The 15,534-nt window shown below is 64.3% G+C and overlaps 1 protein-coding gene across 4 annotated transcripts in view; it reads left to right on the forward strand.

The window, feature by feature from the left end:
* Positions 1-15,534, forward strand: part of UNC5A (unc-5 netrin receptor A) — an 80,608-nt gene that overhangs the window by 21,923 nt on the left and 43,151 nt on the right. For 2 of the 4 annotated variants that reach the window (XM_075009797.1, XM_075009798.1), the window contains exons 2-9: positions 8,640-8,861; positions 10,358-10,501; positions 11,174-11,277; positions 12,602-12,782; positions 12,993-13,160; positions 13,553-13,717; positions 14,721-14,909; positions 15,110-15,409. In XM_075009797.1, coding sequence (XP_074865898.1) covers positions 8,640-8,861; positions 10,358-10,501; positions 11,174-11,277; positions 12,602-12,782; positions 12,993-13,160; positions 13,553-13,717; positions 14,721-14,909; positions 15,110-15,409 — 1,473 coding nt within the window. Of the gene's footprint in view, positions 1-5,414; positions 5,477-8,639; positions 8,862-10,357; positions 10,502-11,173; positions 11,278-12,601; positions 12,783-12,992; positions 13,161-13,552; positions 13,718-14,720; positions 14,910-15,109; positions 15,410-15,534 lie in introns of those variants that run through there. The other 2 variants (XM_075009799.1, XM_075009800.1) reach the window with 2 other exon arrangements.

Raw genomic sequence — 15,534 nt, forward strand, 5'->3', positions numbered from 1 at the left:
TGGGGTGAGTCCTGCCAGGTGTTTTCCTGAAGGTCTTGCTCCATCCAGCCGCCTTCCTTTCCTTCATCCAGCCGCCTTCCCTTCCACCTTCCAGCCACCTTCCCTTCCTTCTTCCAGCCGCCTTCCCTTCCACCTTCCAGCCGCCTTCCCTTCGTCCATCCAGCCGCCTTCCCTTCCTTCTTCCAGCCACCTTCCCTTCCACCTTGCAGCCACCTTCCCTTCCTTCTTCCAGCCGCCTTCCCTTCCTTCTTCCCTCCCTTCATCCAGCCGCCTTCCCTTCCTTCATCCACCCGCCTTCCCTTCCACCTTCCAGCCGCCTTCCCTTCGTCCATCCAGCCGCCTTCCCTTCCTTCTTCCAGCCACCTTCCCTTCCACCTTCCAGCCACCTTCCCTTCCTTCTTCCAGCCGCCTTCCCTTCCTTCTTCCCTTCCTTCTTCCAGCCGCCTTCCCTTCCTTCATCCAGCCGCCTTCCCTTCCTTCATCCAGCCGCCTTCCCTTCCACCTTCCAGCCGCCTTCCCTTCCTTCTTCCCTTCCTTCTTCCAGCCGCCTTCCCTTCCTTCATCCAGCCGCCTTCCCTTCCACCTTCCAGCCACCTTCCCTTCCACCTTCCAGCCACTTTCCCTTCCTTCTTCCAGCCGCCTTCCCTTCCTTCTTCCCTTCCTTCTTCCCTTCCTTCATCCAGCCGCCTTCCCTTCCTCCTTCCAGCCGCCTTCCCTTCCTTCATCCAGCCGCCTTCCCTTCCTCCTTCCAGCCGCCTTCCCTTCCTTCATCCAGCCGCCTTCCCTTCCACCTTCCAGCCACCTTCCCTTCCTTCTTCCCTTCCTTCTTCCAGCCGCCTTCCCTTCCTTCTTCCCTTCCTTCTTCCAGCCGCCTTCCCTTCCTCCATCCAGCCGCCTTCCCTTCCTTCTTCCAGCCGCCTTCCCTTCCTTCTTCCCTTCCTTCATCCAGCCGCCTTCCCTTCCACCTTCCAGCCGCCTTCCCTTCCTTCTTCCCTTCCTTCTTCCAGCCGCCTTCCCTTCCTTCTTCCAGCCGCCTTCCCTTCCTTCTTCCCTCCCTTCATCCAGCCGCCTTCCCTTCCACCTTCCAGCCACCTTCCCTTCCACCTTCCAGCCACCTTCCCTTCCTTCTTCCATCTGCCTTCCCTTCCTTCATCCAGCCGCCTTCCCTTCCTCCTTCCAGCCGCCTTCCCTTCCTTCATCCAGCCGCCTTCCCTTCCTCCTTCCAGCCGCCTTCCCTTCCTTCATCCAGCCGTCTTCCCTTCCTCCTTCCAGCCGCCTTCCCTTCCTTCTTCCAGCCGCCTTCCCTTCCTTCATCCAGCCGCCTTCCCTTCCACCTTCCAGCCACCTTCCCTTCCTTCTTCCCTTCCTTCATCCAGCCGCCTTCCCTTCCTCCATCCAGCCGCCTTCCCTTCCTTCTTCCAGCCGCCTTCCCTTCCTTCATCCAGCCGCCTTCCCTTCCTTCTTCCAGCCGCCTTCCCTTCCTTCATCCAGCCGCCTTCCCTTCCTTCTTCCAGCCGCCTTCCCTTCCACCTTGCAGCCACCTTCCCTTCCTTCTTCCCTTCCTCCATCCAGCCACCTTCCCTTCCTTCTTCCCTTCCTTCATCCAGCCGCCTTCCCTTCCTCCTTCCAGCCGCCTTCCCTTCCACCTTCCAGCCACCTTCCCTTCCACCTTCCAGCCACCTTCCCTTCCTTCATCCAGCCGCCTTCCCTTCCTTCTTCCAGCCGCCTTCCCTTCCTTCATCCAGCCGCCTTCCCTTCCTTCTTCCAGCCGCCTTCCCTTCCACCTTGCAGCCACCTTCCCTTCCTTCTTCCCTTCCTCCATCCAGCCACCTTCCCTTCCTTCTTCCCTTCCTTCATCCAGCCGCCTTCCCTTCCTCCTTCCAGCCGCCTTCCCTTCCTCCTTCCAGCCGCCTTCCCTTCCACCTTCCAGCCACCTTCCCTTCCTCCATCCAGCCGCCTTCCCTTCCTTCTTCCAGCCGCCTTCCCTTCCTTCATCCAGCCGCCTTCCCTTCCTTCTTCCAGCCGCCTTCCCTTCCACCTTGCAGCCACCTTCCCTTCCTTCTTCCCTTCCTCCATCCAGCCACCTTCCCTTCCTTCTTCCCTTCCTTCATCCAGCCGCCTTCCCTTCCTCCTTCCAGCCGCCTTCCCTTCCACCTTCCAGCCACCTTCCCTTCCACCTTCCAGCCACCTTCCCTTCCTTCATCCAGCCGCCTTCCCTTCCTTCTTCCAGCCGCCTTCCCTTCCACCTTGCAGCCACCTTCCCTTCCTTCTTCCCTTCCTCCATCCAGCCACCTTCCCTTCCTTCTTCCCTTCCTTCATCCAGCCGCCTTCCCTTCCTCCTTCCAGCCGCCTTCCCTTCCACCTTCCAGCCACCTTCCCTTCCACCTTCCAGCCACCTTCCCTTCCTTCATCCAGCCGCCTTCCCTTCCTTCATCCAGCCGCCTTCCCTTCCTCCTTCCAGCCGCCTTCCCTTCCTTCATCCAGCCACCTTCCCTTCCTTCTTCCCTTCCTTCATCCAGCCGCCTTCCCTTCCTCCTTCCAGCCGCCTTCCCTTCCACCTTCCAGCCACCTTCCCTTCCACCTTCCAGCCACCTTCCCTTCCTTCTTCCAGCCGCCTTCCCTTCCTTCATCCAGCCGCCTTCCCTTCCACCTTCCAGCCGCCTTCCCTCCCTTCATCCAGCCGCCTTCCCTTCCTTCATCCAGCCGCCTTCCCTTCCTTCTTCCCTTCCTTCATCCAGCCGCCTTCCCTTCCTTCTTCCAGCCGCCTTCCCTTCCTTCATCCAGCCGCCTTCCCTTCCTTCTTCCCTTCCTTCTTCCAGCCATCTTCTCTTCCTGCTGCTTCCTTCTTGGACCCCAGTGTAAGTAGTGAAACTTGAGTCCCACTTCACTCTACCTCGACCAATTATTTTAGTATAATTTCACTAACCAATCAGGTCGTTCCGTTGCAGAATTACCTAACCAGTCAGCACCCCCCACCTTCCCTGATTTGCACCTAGCAAAATTAATTATGCAGCAGATGGGGGCAAGTACAAGCCGGACAGAGATCAGACAGCAAACAGTAGCAAAGTGAAGCCGATCGCCATGGAATGGGGATTCCACACCCTCAGCTATGGAGGAGTCGTTGCTCGCCCGACAAAATGCTCCCAACTGAGTTTCCTTTACTCATCTTGGGATGCACTTCGTTACCTGCAGACACTGGCGTTAGGGTGTGGGCTCCCCTTCCCAGCCTGAGGTGACACTAGTGTACTGACATGGAGCTGGGACGTGAGTGTGTGACCTGTGGCTGCACAGTTACTGGCAGTGGCTGCTCGTTGTTCTGGCTGCAGGAGAGCTCTAGGCCTCTCGCGACGGCTGGAGCAAACCATGCTGGTTGTACCGACACAGCGTGAGTGCTCGGTGGGTGTGCGACCACAGTGTGTGTGTGTGTGTGTGAGAAAGAGAGACCACAGTGTGCGTGTGAGTGCAGTGTGCGTGTGTATGTATGAGAGAGAGACCACAGTGTGCATGTGAGACCTCAGTGTGCATGTGTGAGAGAGACTGCTGTGTGCGTGTGTGAGACCACTGTGTGCATGTGAGACCGCAATGTGTGTGTGAGACCAGTGTGTATGTGTGTGCGTGCGTGTGAGAGACTGCAGTGTGTGTTTGAGACCACAGTGTGTGCTTGTGAGACCGCAGTGTGTGTGTGTGTGTGTGTGCATGTGAGCGAGACCGCAGTGTGTGTGAGACCGCAGTGCGTGCGTGCATTTGCAGTGTGCGCATGAGACCGTAGTGTGTGCTTGCATTTGCAGTGTGCGTGTGAGACCGCAGTGTGCACGTGCATTTGCAGTGTGCGTGTGAGACCGCAGTGCGTGCTTGCATTTGCAGTGTGCGCGTGAGACCATAGTGTGTGCTTGCATTTGCAGTGTGCGTGTGAGACCGCAGTGTGCACGTGCATTTGCAGTGGGCGTGTGGCTGCCAGCCCCCAGGTGCTCCAGGCTGAGTGGGGGTCGGTAGCTCAGTGGCACAGGGAATGTTCGCCCAGGATGGAGTTAACTGAATTGCTGTCTGGGCTGTAAAAGGGCCATTGGTGCCATTTATCTTCCCCACTGCAGCCCCTTGTCTGCCTGGTGGCCAGTGCAGCTGGGCCAGGGGAAAGACTGAGCCTCACCTGGACAGAAGCTGCTGCTCTGGGCCAGAGGCAAATGACCCCTGGTGGGGCCCAGAACAGCAAACTCAGAGAGGCTTCCAAATCACAGGCCTGGTTCTCATGGGGGACTTTAACCACCCAGCCATTTGCTGGGAGACCAGTACAGCAGCACACGGCCAATCCAGGAAGTGTTTGGAGGACGTTTGGGATAACTCCCTGGTACAAGTGCTGCAGGAACCAGCCAGGGTCCATGCGCTGCTTGACCTGCTGCTCACAGACAGGGAAGAACTAGAAGGAGAAATGAAAGTGGGTGGCAACATGGACTGCCGCGACCATGAGACGGTGGATTTCAGGATTCTGACCAAAGGAAGGCAGGTGAGCAGTAACTTACAGACCCTTGGTTTCAGAAGAGCAGACTTCGACTCCTTGCAAGAACTGATGGGCAGGATCCCCTGGGAAACAGATATGAAGCAGAAAGGGAGTTCCGGAGAACTGGCGGTATTATAAAGAAGTCTTACTGAAGGCCCAGGAACAAACCATCCGGATGCGCAGTAAGGAAAGCAAACATGGTGGGCAACCAGCTTGGCTTACCAGGGAAATCCTTGGTCAGCTTAAACCCAAAAGGGATTCATATGAGAAGTGAAAACGTGGACAGATGACTAAGGAGTGTAACTATACGGCTGGAGAATGCCAGGCAGGGGAGTAAATCAGGAAAGCAAAAGCATAATTGGAACTGCAGCTGGCAAGGAATGTGAAAGGCAACACGAAGGGTTTCTACAGCCATGTTAACAATAAGAGGGTTATCAGGGAGCGTGTGGGGCCATGACTGGATGAGGGCGGTGACCTGGTGACAGATGATGTGCGAAAGGCTGAAGCACTCAGTGCTTTTTTTGCCTCAGTCTTCATGGGCAAGGTCACCTGCCAGACTAAGGCACTAGGCAATGCAGTATGGGAAGGAGGTGGGAAGCCCTCAGTGGGGAAAGAACAGGTTAAGAGCTATTTAGAAAAGCTAGACACACACAGATCCGTGGGTCTGGATTTAATGCACCCAAGGGTACTGAGGGAACTTTCAGATATCTTTGCAGAGCCTTTGAAAATTCGTGGAGCTTGAAAGAGGTCCTGGATGATTGGAAAAAGGCAAACGCGGTGCCCATCTTTTAAAAAGGAAAGGACAATCCAGGGAACTGTAGACCCGTCAGCCTTACCTCAGCCCCCAGAAATATCATGGAGGCGATCCTCAAGGAATCCATTTTGGAGCACTTCGATGAGGGGAAAGTGAAGAAGCATAGTCAACATAGATTCACCAGGGGCAAGTCCTGCCTGACCAATCTGATCAGCTTCTGTGACGAGGTAACAGGCTCTGTGGACATGGGGAAGTCAGTGGATGTGACACACCTTGACTTCAGCAAAGCTTTAGATACGGTCTCCCACAACATTCTTGCCTGTAAGTTAAGGCAGTATGGGTTGGATCCATGGACTGTAAAATGTAAGATGGATAGAAAACTGGCTTGACAGTCAGGCCCAGCGGGCAGTGGTCAATGGCTCAATGTCTGGTTGGTGGTCGGTTTCAAGTGGAGTACCGGAGGGATCGGTTCTGGGGCCATTTTGTTCAACATATTTATCAATGACCTGGATGAGGGGATGGATTGCACCCTCAGCAAGTTTGCAGATGACACTAAGCTAGGAAGTCTAGTAGATGTGTTGGAGGATAGGGGTAGGGTCCAGAGTGACCTAGACAAATTGGAGGATTTGGCCAAAAGAAATCTGATGCGGTTCAACTAGGACAAGTGCAGAGTCCTGCACTTGGGGCGGAAGAATCCCAAACATTGTTACAGGCTGGGGACCGACTGGCTAATTAGCAGTGCAGCAGAAAAGGACCTTGGTGTTATGGTGGATGAGAGGCTGGATATAAGTCAACAGTGTGTTGTTGTAGCCAAGAAGGCTGATGGCACATTGGGTGCATTAGGAGGAGCATTTCCAGATGATCTAGAGAAGTGGCTATTCCCCTCTACTTGGCCCTGGTGAGGCCACATCTGGAGTATCGTGTCCAGTTCTGGGCCCCCCAGGATAGAAAGGACGTGGATTTGCTGGAGCGGGTTCAGGGAAGGGCAACAAAATGATTAAGCGGCTGGAGCACAAGACCTATGAGGAGGGGCTGAGGGATTCCGGTTTTTTTAGTCTGCAGAAGAGTGAGGGTCACTTTGATAGCAGCCGTCAGCTTCCCGCAGGGGAGCTCCAGAGAGGGTGGAGAGAGGCTGTTCTCAGCGGTGTCAGACAGCAGAACAAGGAGCGATGGGCTGAAGTTGAAGAGGGGGAGGTGTAAGTTGGATATCAGGAAAAACTACTTCCCCAGGCGGATGGTGAAGCACCGGAATGTGTTGCCTGGAGAGGTGGTGGATTCTCCATCCCTTGAGGTTTTTAAGTCCTGGCTGGACAAGGTCCTGGCTGGGATGACTTAGTGGGGGCTGATCCTGCTTGGGGCAGGGGGCTGGACTAGACGACCTCCTGAGGTCCCTTCCAGCCCTGGGATTCTAGGGTTTTAAAGGGGCCCAGCTAGAGACACTGCTCAGAAACCTCCCATTCTGCCCTGCCCCCCTCAAGTTCCCTGCCCTGCCCCCCAACTGTGTCCCCCCGGACCTCCTGTCCTGCCCCCTGTCTCTGCCCCCCTGTGCATGCCAACTGCCCCCCTCTATCCACGGTGCCTGTGAGGCCCGGAGGCAGCAGGTGGGGGCAGGGTGCTAGATGCAGAATCTGGGGGATGTGCAGACAGCACTTAATTACCGCCCTGAGCTCCATGTAATTGCTGATTAAACCCTAACCAGCCAATTAGCAGCAGCAATTACTGTGCCACACCATTGCTATTTCATCATTTGTTAATGAACCGCTTAGTTAGAGCCCCGGGTGACTCCTTGGGCGGGGGAGGGCCCTGGCAGGAAGGGGGTGGGAGGCTCTGGGGGGCCGCTGAAGTGGTGGGGGTTGGGCACCTCAGCCCCTGGGCAGCTCCCGGGGGGTCTGAACTCCCATCCCGTTCTTTGTCCCAGCCTGTTTTCAGGGACCCCCCAGTGCATCTCCCGGGGTCCCCCCTCAGTGCCACCCTCCCCGGGGCACCGCTCGCAGACTCCCAGCACACCTGGCTCTGCCCCCAGCTCTGCCTCCCTGTGCCCCAGCCTGGAGCGACTCGCAGTGAACCCAGCCTGGGGGGCTGCTCAGCCCTGTCCCATAGGCCCCTGCTTCCAGGCCAGCCGCGATGCCCCCAGCTCCACCCTGGGCCCTGTCCTCTGCCAGGGAACCCCTTGCCCCAGCCTCTGACCCTGGCGGGGCCCGGCTGGGCCCTCCTGCTGGCTGGGGCTGCGCCAGGCAGAGTCCCAGGGCTCGCTGCGTGGCGCTCCTGGGCCAGCTGGGCTCTCAGCAGGGAGCGCAGCCCAGGGGGTCGCACTGGGGGCAGCGACTCAGCAGTGTGACCCCCAGGGGGGCAGTTCCTGCAGGGCCCAAGCCCCCGGACGGGAGGGGCTCGTTCCTGGCTCGGCCCCGCCCTGCTCCAAGGGGACCCCCTTCTGGCAGGCATGTGCCCAGCACTGTGACCACCCCTCCCTGACTCCTCCCGCCCCAGGGCACCGCCGGCTCCCACGCCTTGCGGCTGTGGGGTGGGCTGGCTGGGTGGGGGAGGGGCTCCTCCAGGAGGTTCTTGGGGGTCCCTGTGAACCCTGGCACAGGGAGACCCCACAGGGGCTCAGCAACAGGCCAGGCTGCTGCCCACTACCCCCAGGACTCTGACCCCCCAGGCCAGGCCCCAGCCCCCTGGAGCACTCAGCCCTCACCAGCTGGGCAGGGGACCTGCCACTCGGGGCAGGGCCTGCGTATCATGGGGCTGCCCCCCGTGCTCTGTCACCCCCCACTCTCCATCACCCCCACTTCTCCCCATTGGACCCCCCCTGTGCTCTGTTACCCCCCTGCTCCCCATTGCCCCCTGCAACTCTGTCACGCCTGACTCTCCATCACCCCCCTGCACCCCTGTGCTCTGTCACCCCCCCAACTCTCCATCACCCCCCTGTGCGCTGTCACCCCCCCACTCTCCGTCACCCTCCTGCTCCCCATTGCCCCCTGCAACTCTGTCACCCCTGGCTCTCCATCACCCCCCCACTCCCCACTGTGCTCTGTCAGTCCCCCAGGCTGCAGAGGGCTAACAGCCCCCACAGTGGGGCCAAGGGGCTGGCTGAACGAGAGGGGTTGAGGCTGAGGGGTTTGGGGTCATGGCTGAGGGGCACCAGCGGAGCTGGGGTGGTAGACGCTGGTGGGGGCAGCTGGTTGGGTTTGACTGGCACCAGCAGAGCTGTGGGTGCAGAGACCCCCTGAGTGGGGGTTTGTGAGTCGGTGGGTCAGTGCCCTCGGTGGCCCGGCGAGTACACACCAGCTCTGCCCTTGGTTCTGGCTTCCCCCAGCCGAGGGCACCGGTAGTGGGCGCTGCCCGGGGGCCGGTCGGCTCACTGCCGCCATTGGGGCTGTCTCCTGCCAGGTGCCCAGCAGAGTGCCACGGCCACCAGCCCCATGGCGGGACCTTCGCCCGACCTGCTGCCCCACTTCCAGCTGGAGCCGCCAGATGTGTACCTCGTGAAGAACAAGCCGGTGAGCCTGGCCTGCAGGGCCGCGCCTGCCACCCAGATCTACTTCAAATGCAACGGCGAGTGGGTGCACCAGGCCGAGCACGTCACACAGCGCAGCACAGACCAGGCCACTGGTAAGGGCACACGCCCGGGCTGGGCCTGGGGCAGCACCAGGCCTGGCCACCCCCTCAGCTGTCCATGCCGTGGCCAGGAGCCGGGAGAGGCTGTGTCCAGGGAAGGCCGACCCTCCACCCAACCTCTCTGCTCTCCTGGAGACCCTGCTGCAATATGGGAGGTTCTCCTGGGCACCGCTGAGGGGACCAGACCGGGCCCAGTGCTCAGAGCCAGACCACGGCCAGCCCCAGCCTGGGCCCCTCCTCGCCAGGCACCGAACCCGTCACACCGAGCGCTGCCAGAGCCACCCCGGCAATTCCCTCCCACCCGCCAGCTTCCCCTGGGCCCCAGCCCGGCCCCTCCGCGCCGGGGGAGGTGATGGACCCGGCTCCCCAAAGCCACGCAGGCCTGCCAGTCCCACGGCCCCGGGCAGCGTGTCCCCCCGCGCTCAGCCAGAGAGCGCCGGGCCCGGGCGGGAGCATCGCCCACGGCAGGTCCGGACTAGGCAGAGGAAAGGAGAGGGTGGGGGTGACACTGGTGCAGCAATCAAATGCCACACGCCCGTCCCACGCGCCTGGTGCCGGCTGCAGCAGGTGGAGCCGGGCTCTGGAGCGCAGCCTCTGCCGGACTGGGGCATCCGGCCGTCCCGCTCCCTGCCCAGCAGAGATGCCCCGGAGGGGAGGCGCTGGGTGAGGACGGATGGAGGGGCCCTCAGGGCCACGGGGAGGGAATTCCATTGTTCTGCCTGGGCGGGAGCAGGGCCGAGATGGAGCCTGGCCCATGGGCAGCTCACATGTCCCCGTCCTTCTTGGGCGTCAGCCGTTGCCTCTGCTCAGTGACGTGGGCGCAGCCGGTGTCCTCAGGTGCTGATTGGCGCCTGCTCAGGCCTTCGTCTGTTCCCTGCACTGCACTGCATTTGCCCTGGGTTCCCTGCACTGCGCTGCATGTACCCTGAGTTCCCTGCACTGTGCCGTACATACCCTGGGTTCCCTGCATTGCACTGCATATGCAGTGGGTTCTCTGCACTGCGCTGTCTGTGCACTAGGTTAACAGCACTGCGCTTGTGCTGCATTCCCTGTATTGCAGTGCACACACATTGGGGCCCGTCTTGTGTTTCGCTCACTGCACGGCACTGCACATACATTGGTTCCCTGCACTGTGCTTCCCACGCTGCACGTGCCCAGCCTTCGTGCACAGGGCTGCGCTTGTGGCTGCCATGGGTGTCGCGCAGACAGCACCACTGTGTGTCTGGCCAAAGCCCCTTGCTGAGAGAGCAGCACAGCCGCTACTGAGGTGCGGGGGAGGCCGGCAGCTGTGCCCAGGCTGTCCCCCCTGCTCCAGGGCACCCGCTGCTGCTCCCTGCCCCCTCCCTGCTCTTGCCCTGTGCTGCCGCTGAGCTCCCTGCTGCCTCGCCGGTGCAGCAGCCCTGGCCGTGCGCTGCTGGGCCGAGCCGCCTCGGTGCCGGAGGGGCAGAGGCTGGTGGCAGCGAATCCCTGACAGGCTGCTCTGCGCCCAGGCCTGCCCCTCATGGACGTCCGGATCGATGTCTCCCGGCAGCAGGTGGAGCGGCTCTTTGGGCTGGAGGAGTACTGGTGCCAGTGCATCGCCTGGAGCGCCGTGGGGACCACCAAGAGCCGCAAGGCCTACGTGCGCATCGCCTGTGAGTGCCGCGCGCCTGCGCCCGGCCAGCGCTGCCACGGGCCTTCCAGGCTGCGGTGGGCTGCCCTCGGGGGACATCTCAGGGGCCGCGCCAGCCCTGCCCTGTGCGCCGCAGCCTGGGCGGGCGGCCCAGGGCAGCGCAGGGCTGGGGGGTCCCCACCGCACTCAGCACCGCCGGCCGGGGTCTCCCCCCAGCACCGCACTCAGCGCCGCCGGCCAGGGTCGCCCCCCAGCAGCGCACTCAGCGCCGCTGGCCAGGGTCTCCCCCCAGCACCGCACTCAGCACTGCCAGCCAGGGCCTCCCCCTAGCACCACACTCAGCACCGCTGTCCTGGGCCCCCCACCCCAGCACCACACTCAGCACCACCGGCCGGACCCCCCAGCACTGCACTCAGCACTGCCAGCCAGGGCCTCCCCCCAGCACCGCACTCAGCACCGCTATCCTGGGCCCCCCACCCCAGCACCACACTCAGCACCGCCGGCCGGACCCCCCAGCACTGCACTCAGCGCCGCCGGCCAGGGTCTCCCCCCAGCACCGCACTCAGCACTGCCGGCCTGGGCCTCCCCTGGGCACCGCACTCAGCACCGCCGGCCTGGGCCCCCCACCCCAGCACCGCACTCAGCGCCGCCGGCCGGGGGCTCGTGGCAGTGCATTCCCGCCCTTCTTTTCCAGACCTGAGGAAGAACTTCGAGGTGGAGCCTCAGAGCCAGGAGGTGCCGATGGATCAGGAGCTGGTGCTGAAGTGCCACCCCCCGGAGGGGGTCCCCCCGGCCGAGGTGAGCCAGGCCCCCAGCCTGGCCTCGCGCTGCTGCGCCTGAGGGGCTCCCAGCAGGGCCGCTGCACGGGCAGCCAGCGCTGGGGGGCACCAGTCGGACCCAGCACCTGGGCCACTGGCCACGCCGGGGCAGCTGGGCTGGGCCCAGGGTCATACGGGAGGGGGCCGGCTGGGGAAGTCCCTCCAGGGCAGAACTTCTGTGTCCTCCGCAACCTCCCGTGGCCTCCCCTCCCCCGCCGACTCCCGCGGCCTCCCCTCCCCCAATTCCCACGGCCTCCCGTGTCCTGTCCTCCCCCGACTCCGCAACGTCCTGTGTCCTCCCCTCCCCTGCCAACTCCCACGGCCTCCCCTCCCCCAACTCCTACGGCCTCCCATGTCCTCCCCTCCCCTGACTGTGCAACCTCCCATGTCCTCCCCTCACCCGCTGACTCCCACGGCCTCCCCTCCCCCAATTCCCACAGCCTCCCGTGTCCTCCCCTCCCCCGACTCCGCAACGTCCTGTGTCCTCCCCTCCCCTGCCAACTCCCACGGCCTCCCCTCCCCCAACTCCTACGGCCTCCCATGTCCTCCCCTCCCCTGACTGTGCAACCTCCCATGTCCTCCCCTCACCCGCTGACTCCCACGGCCTCCCCTCCCCCAATTCCCACAGCCTCCCGTGTCCTCCCCTCCCCCGACTCCGCAACGTCCTGTGTCCTCCCCTCCCCCGCCGACTCCCGCGGCCTCCCCTCCCCCAATTCCCACGGCCTCCCGTGTCCTCCCCTCCCCTGACTCCGCAACGTCCTGTGTCCTCCCCTCCCCCGCCGACTCCCACGGCCTCCCCTCCCCCAACTCCTACGGCCTCCTGTGTCCTCCCCTCCCCTGACTGCGCAACCTCCCATGTCCTCCCCTCACCCGCCGACTCCCACGGCCTCCCCTCCCCCGATTCCCACAGCCTCCTGTGTCCTCCCCTCCCCCGACTCTGCAACCTCCCGTGTCCTCCCTGCCTCCATTGACTCCCGTGTTCTCCCCTCCCCTGACTCCTAAAGCCTCCTGTGTCCTCCCCTCCCCCGCCAACTCCCACGGCCTCCCTTCCCCTAATTCCCGCAGCCTCCCGTGTTTTCCCCTCCCCCGACTCTGCAGCCTCCCCTCCCCCACCTCCCGCAGACTCCCGTGTGTTCCCCTCCCCCACCTCCTGCAGCCTCCTGCATCCTCCCACCCCCCGATTCCCCCAGCTTCCCATGTCCTCCCCTCCCCCAACTCCGCAGCCTCCTGTGTCTTCCCCTCCTCCGACTCATGCAGCCCTCCCCCCGCCCCCCCGGGCGCCCGGCTGACGCTGCCCCCTGCAGGTGGAGTGGCTGCGCAATGAGGAGGTGCTGGACCCAGCCCTGGACGCCAACGTGCGGGTGACGCCAGAGCACAGCCTGGTGCTGCAGCGGGCGCGTCTGGCTGACACCGGCAACTACACCTGCGTGGCCAAGAACATGGTGGCCCGTCGCCGCAGCACCGCCGCCGCTGTCAGCGTGTACGGTACGGAGCCGGGGGGGCCGCCAGCAAAGCCCCCGTGGTGATCCCCCCATCTGCCCTTCCCCATCCCGCCCTGCCACACCGGGAGCCGGCCAGTCCACCAGGCAGCGCCCCTGGCCCCTGCCCCAGCCCGGCGCTCGCAGCTGGAGCCTCCTCATCCTGCCTGCCACGGCACAGGAGGCTCCCTCTGACGATGTCCCTCTCCCGCCCCAGTGAACGGCGGCTGGTCGACTTGGACCAATTGGTCGCCCTGCAGCGCCAGCTGTGGACGGGGCTGGCAGAAGCGGAGCCGGAGCTGCACCAACCCGACGCCCCTCAACGGGGGCACGTTCTGCGAGGGCCAGAACATGCAGAAAAACGCTTGCACCACCCTGTGCCCAGGTACCCGCCTGGCCACCGCCCCGCCCACGCCCCCTGCTGCCAGCCCCGGTCCAACCCCGTTAGAACCCGGGCCAGGCGCCGAGGGCTGACATGTGCCGGGCAGGGGAGAGCCATGAGGGTGCAGGGGGACTCCCACTTGCAAGCCCAGAGCCTCGCTCAGGGGTGCCCCTGGCTGGTCCCATTGCACGGCGCTGGAGCCGGGAGGCGGGACACGGAGATTGTTGGGGGTCCCAAGCCAAGAGGTGCAGGGCCGCGGGGCAGAGGGTGTTGTTCAGAGGGGCAGGTGGAGGGCGGCAGTGGGGTGCCGGGGGGCAGGACAGCGAGCTGGGGCCGAGGGGAGGTGGGAGGAGCTCTGGCCCTGCCCCCACGCGCTCACTGGCTGCCGTGTGCAGTGGACGGCGGCTGGTCGGGCTGGAGCCGGTGGTCGCTGTGCACTCTGGATTGCACACACTGGCGCAGCCGCGAATGCTCGGACCCGGCGCCGCGCAACGGGGGCCAGGCGTGCCAGGGAGCCGAGCTGGAGACCCGCAACTGCACCTCCGAGCTCTGCAGCCACCGTGAGTGTCTCTGCCCGGGGGTGCCCCAGCCGGGGACCCACCTCCTGGCACAGGGCAGGGCCCCCCCCCAAGGGCATGGGGTGCTGGGGCCCGGCGGGGGGCTTGGTGTGAGCGGGTTTCCTGGCGGGGGTCTGTGGCTCGTCTGGCACTGCTGTGGGTCTCCCAGCGCTCTGAGCAGCAGCGCCAGTGACACACACAGCCGATGCAGGGGGGCAAGTGCACGGGGCTCGTGCCAGCGCAACTCGCCCGCGGGCCTCTCTGGGCCCACGCCGGACATGATTCGGTGCAGCTGTTCACAAGGGCTGCACCGCTGCCCCGTGGGGGACACCCCCCCGCCGGCCGTCACTCACGTGTGCTCACCTGCACATCCCACGGGGAGCCTGCAGCCAGCCCAGCCCCCGTCGCTCCCATGCCCAGGGGCACGGCCTGGCCGGAGGGCGGGGGTGGGGTGTGGGTGCAGACCAGCCCCCATTGCTCCCATGTCCAGGGGCACGGCCTGACCGGAGGGCGGGGGTGGGGTGTGGGTGCAGACCAGCCCCCATTGCTCCCATGCCCAGGGGCACGGCCTGGCTGGGTGGCGGGGGTGGGGGGGCGGGTGCAGCCCAGCCCCGTTGCTCCCATGCCCAGGGGCACGGCCTGGCCAGAGGACGGGGGTGGGGGAGGGGGTGGGTGCAGCCCAGCCCCGTTGCTCCCATGCCCAGGGGCACGGCCTGGCTGGGTGGCGGGGATGGGGGTGGGTGCAGCCCAGCCCCGTTGCTCCCATGCCCAGGGGCACGGCCTGGCTGGGTGGCGGGGGTGGGGGTGGGTGCAGCCCAGCCCCGTTGCTCCCATGCCCAGGGGCACGGCCTGGCTGGGTGGCGGGGGTGGGGGTGGGTGCAGCCCAGCCCCGTTGCTCCCATGCCCAGGGGCACGGCCTGGCTGGGTGACGGGGATGGGGGTGGGTGCAGCCCAGGCCCCGTGGCTCTGAGCAGACAAGCCTGGTTCAGGCCTGTTCTCCCCACAGGCGCCGCTGGCCCCGAGGACGTGGCGCTGTACGTGGGGCTCATGGCTGTGGCTGTGTGCCTGGTGCTGCTGCTGCTGGTGGTAGCCCTGGTGTGCTGCCGGAGGAAGGGGGGCCTGGCCCCCGACACGGCTGACTCCTCCATCCTCACCACCGGCTTCCAGCCCGTCGGCAGCAAGCCAGCCAAGGCAGGTGCGTGCAGCAAGGCGGGCGCGGCCACGCGAGGTGGGCGGGGGGGATGCAGCTCCCAGGGGACAGCGCAGCAGGGCCCCCCAGGACTCGGCACCGCCAGCACAGGGCCATGCCCTGGGCCCTCCCTCTCCCACCAGCCCGAGCAAAGGGCTGGAGCCACCTGCGGCAGCTCTGACCGGCCCTCGCTCTGCCCACTCCAGGCACGTCCCACCTGCTCACCATCCAGCCCGACCTCAGCACCGCCACCATGACCTACCAGGGCTCCCTGTGCGCCCGCCAGGAGGGGCCTAGCAAGTTCCACCTCAGCAACGGGCACCTGCTGAGCCCCCTGGGTGCCGGGCGCCACACCCTGCACCACAGCTCGCCCACCGCCGAGGGCCTGGACTTCGTCTCCCGCTTTGCAGCCCAGAGCTGCTTCCGCTCCCTGCCACGGGGCACCGCCAACATGGCCTACGGCACCTTCAATTTCCTGGGGGGACGCCTGCTGATCCCCAACACAGGTACACGGCGTGCCAGAGCCGGGCGCAGGGGGGCTGGGAGAGTCACCCTGGGCCTGTCCCCCCAGCGGCACGGCCCTGGGCATGGGTGGGGGGCAAGAGGCCAGCGGGCCCTGGAGCGGGGCCGG

The sequence above is a fragment of the Carettochelys insculpta genome, chromosome 15, assembly GCF_033958435.1.
Source record: "Carettochelys insculpta isolate YL-2023 chromosome 15, ASM3395843v1, whole genome shotgun sequence".
NCBI lineage: Eukaryota > Metazoa > Chordata > Testudines > Carettochelyidae > Carettochelys > Carettochelys insculpta.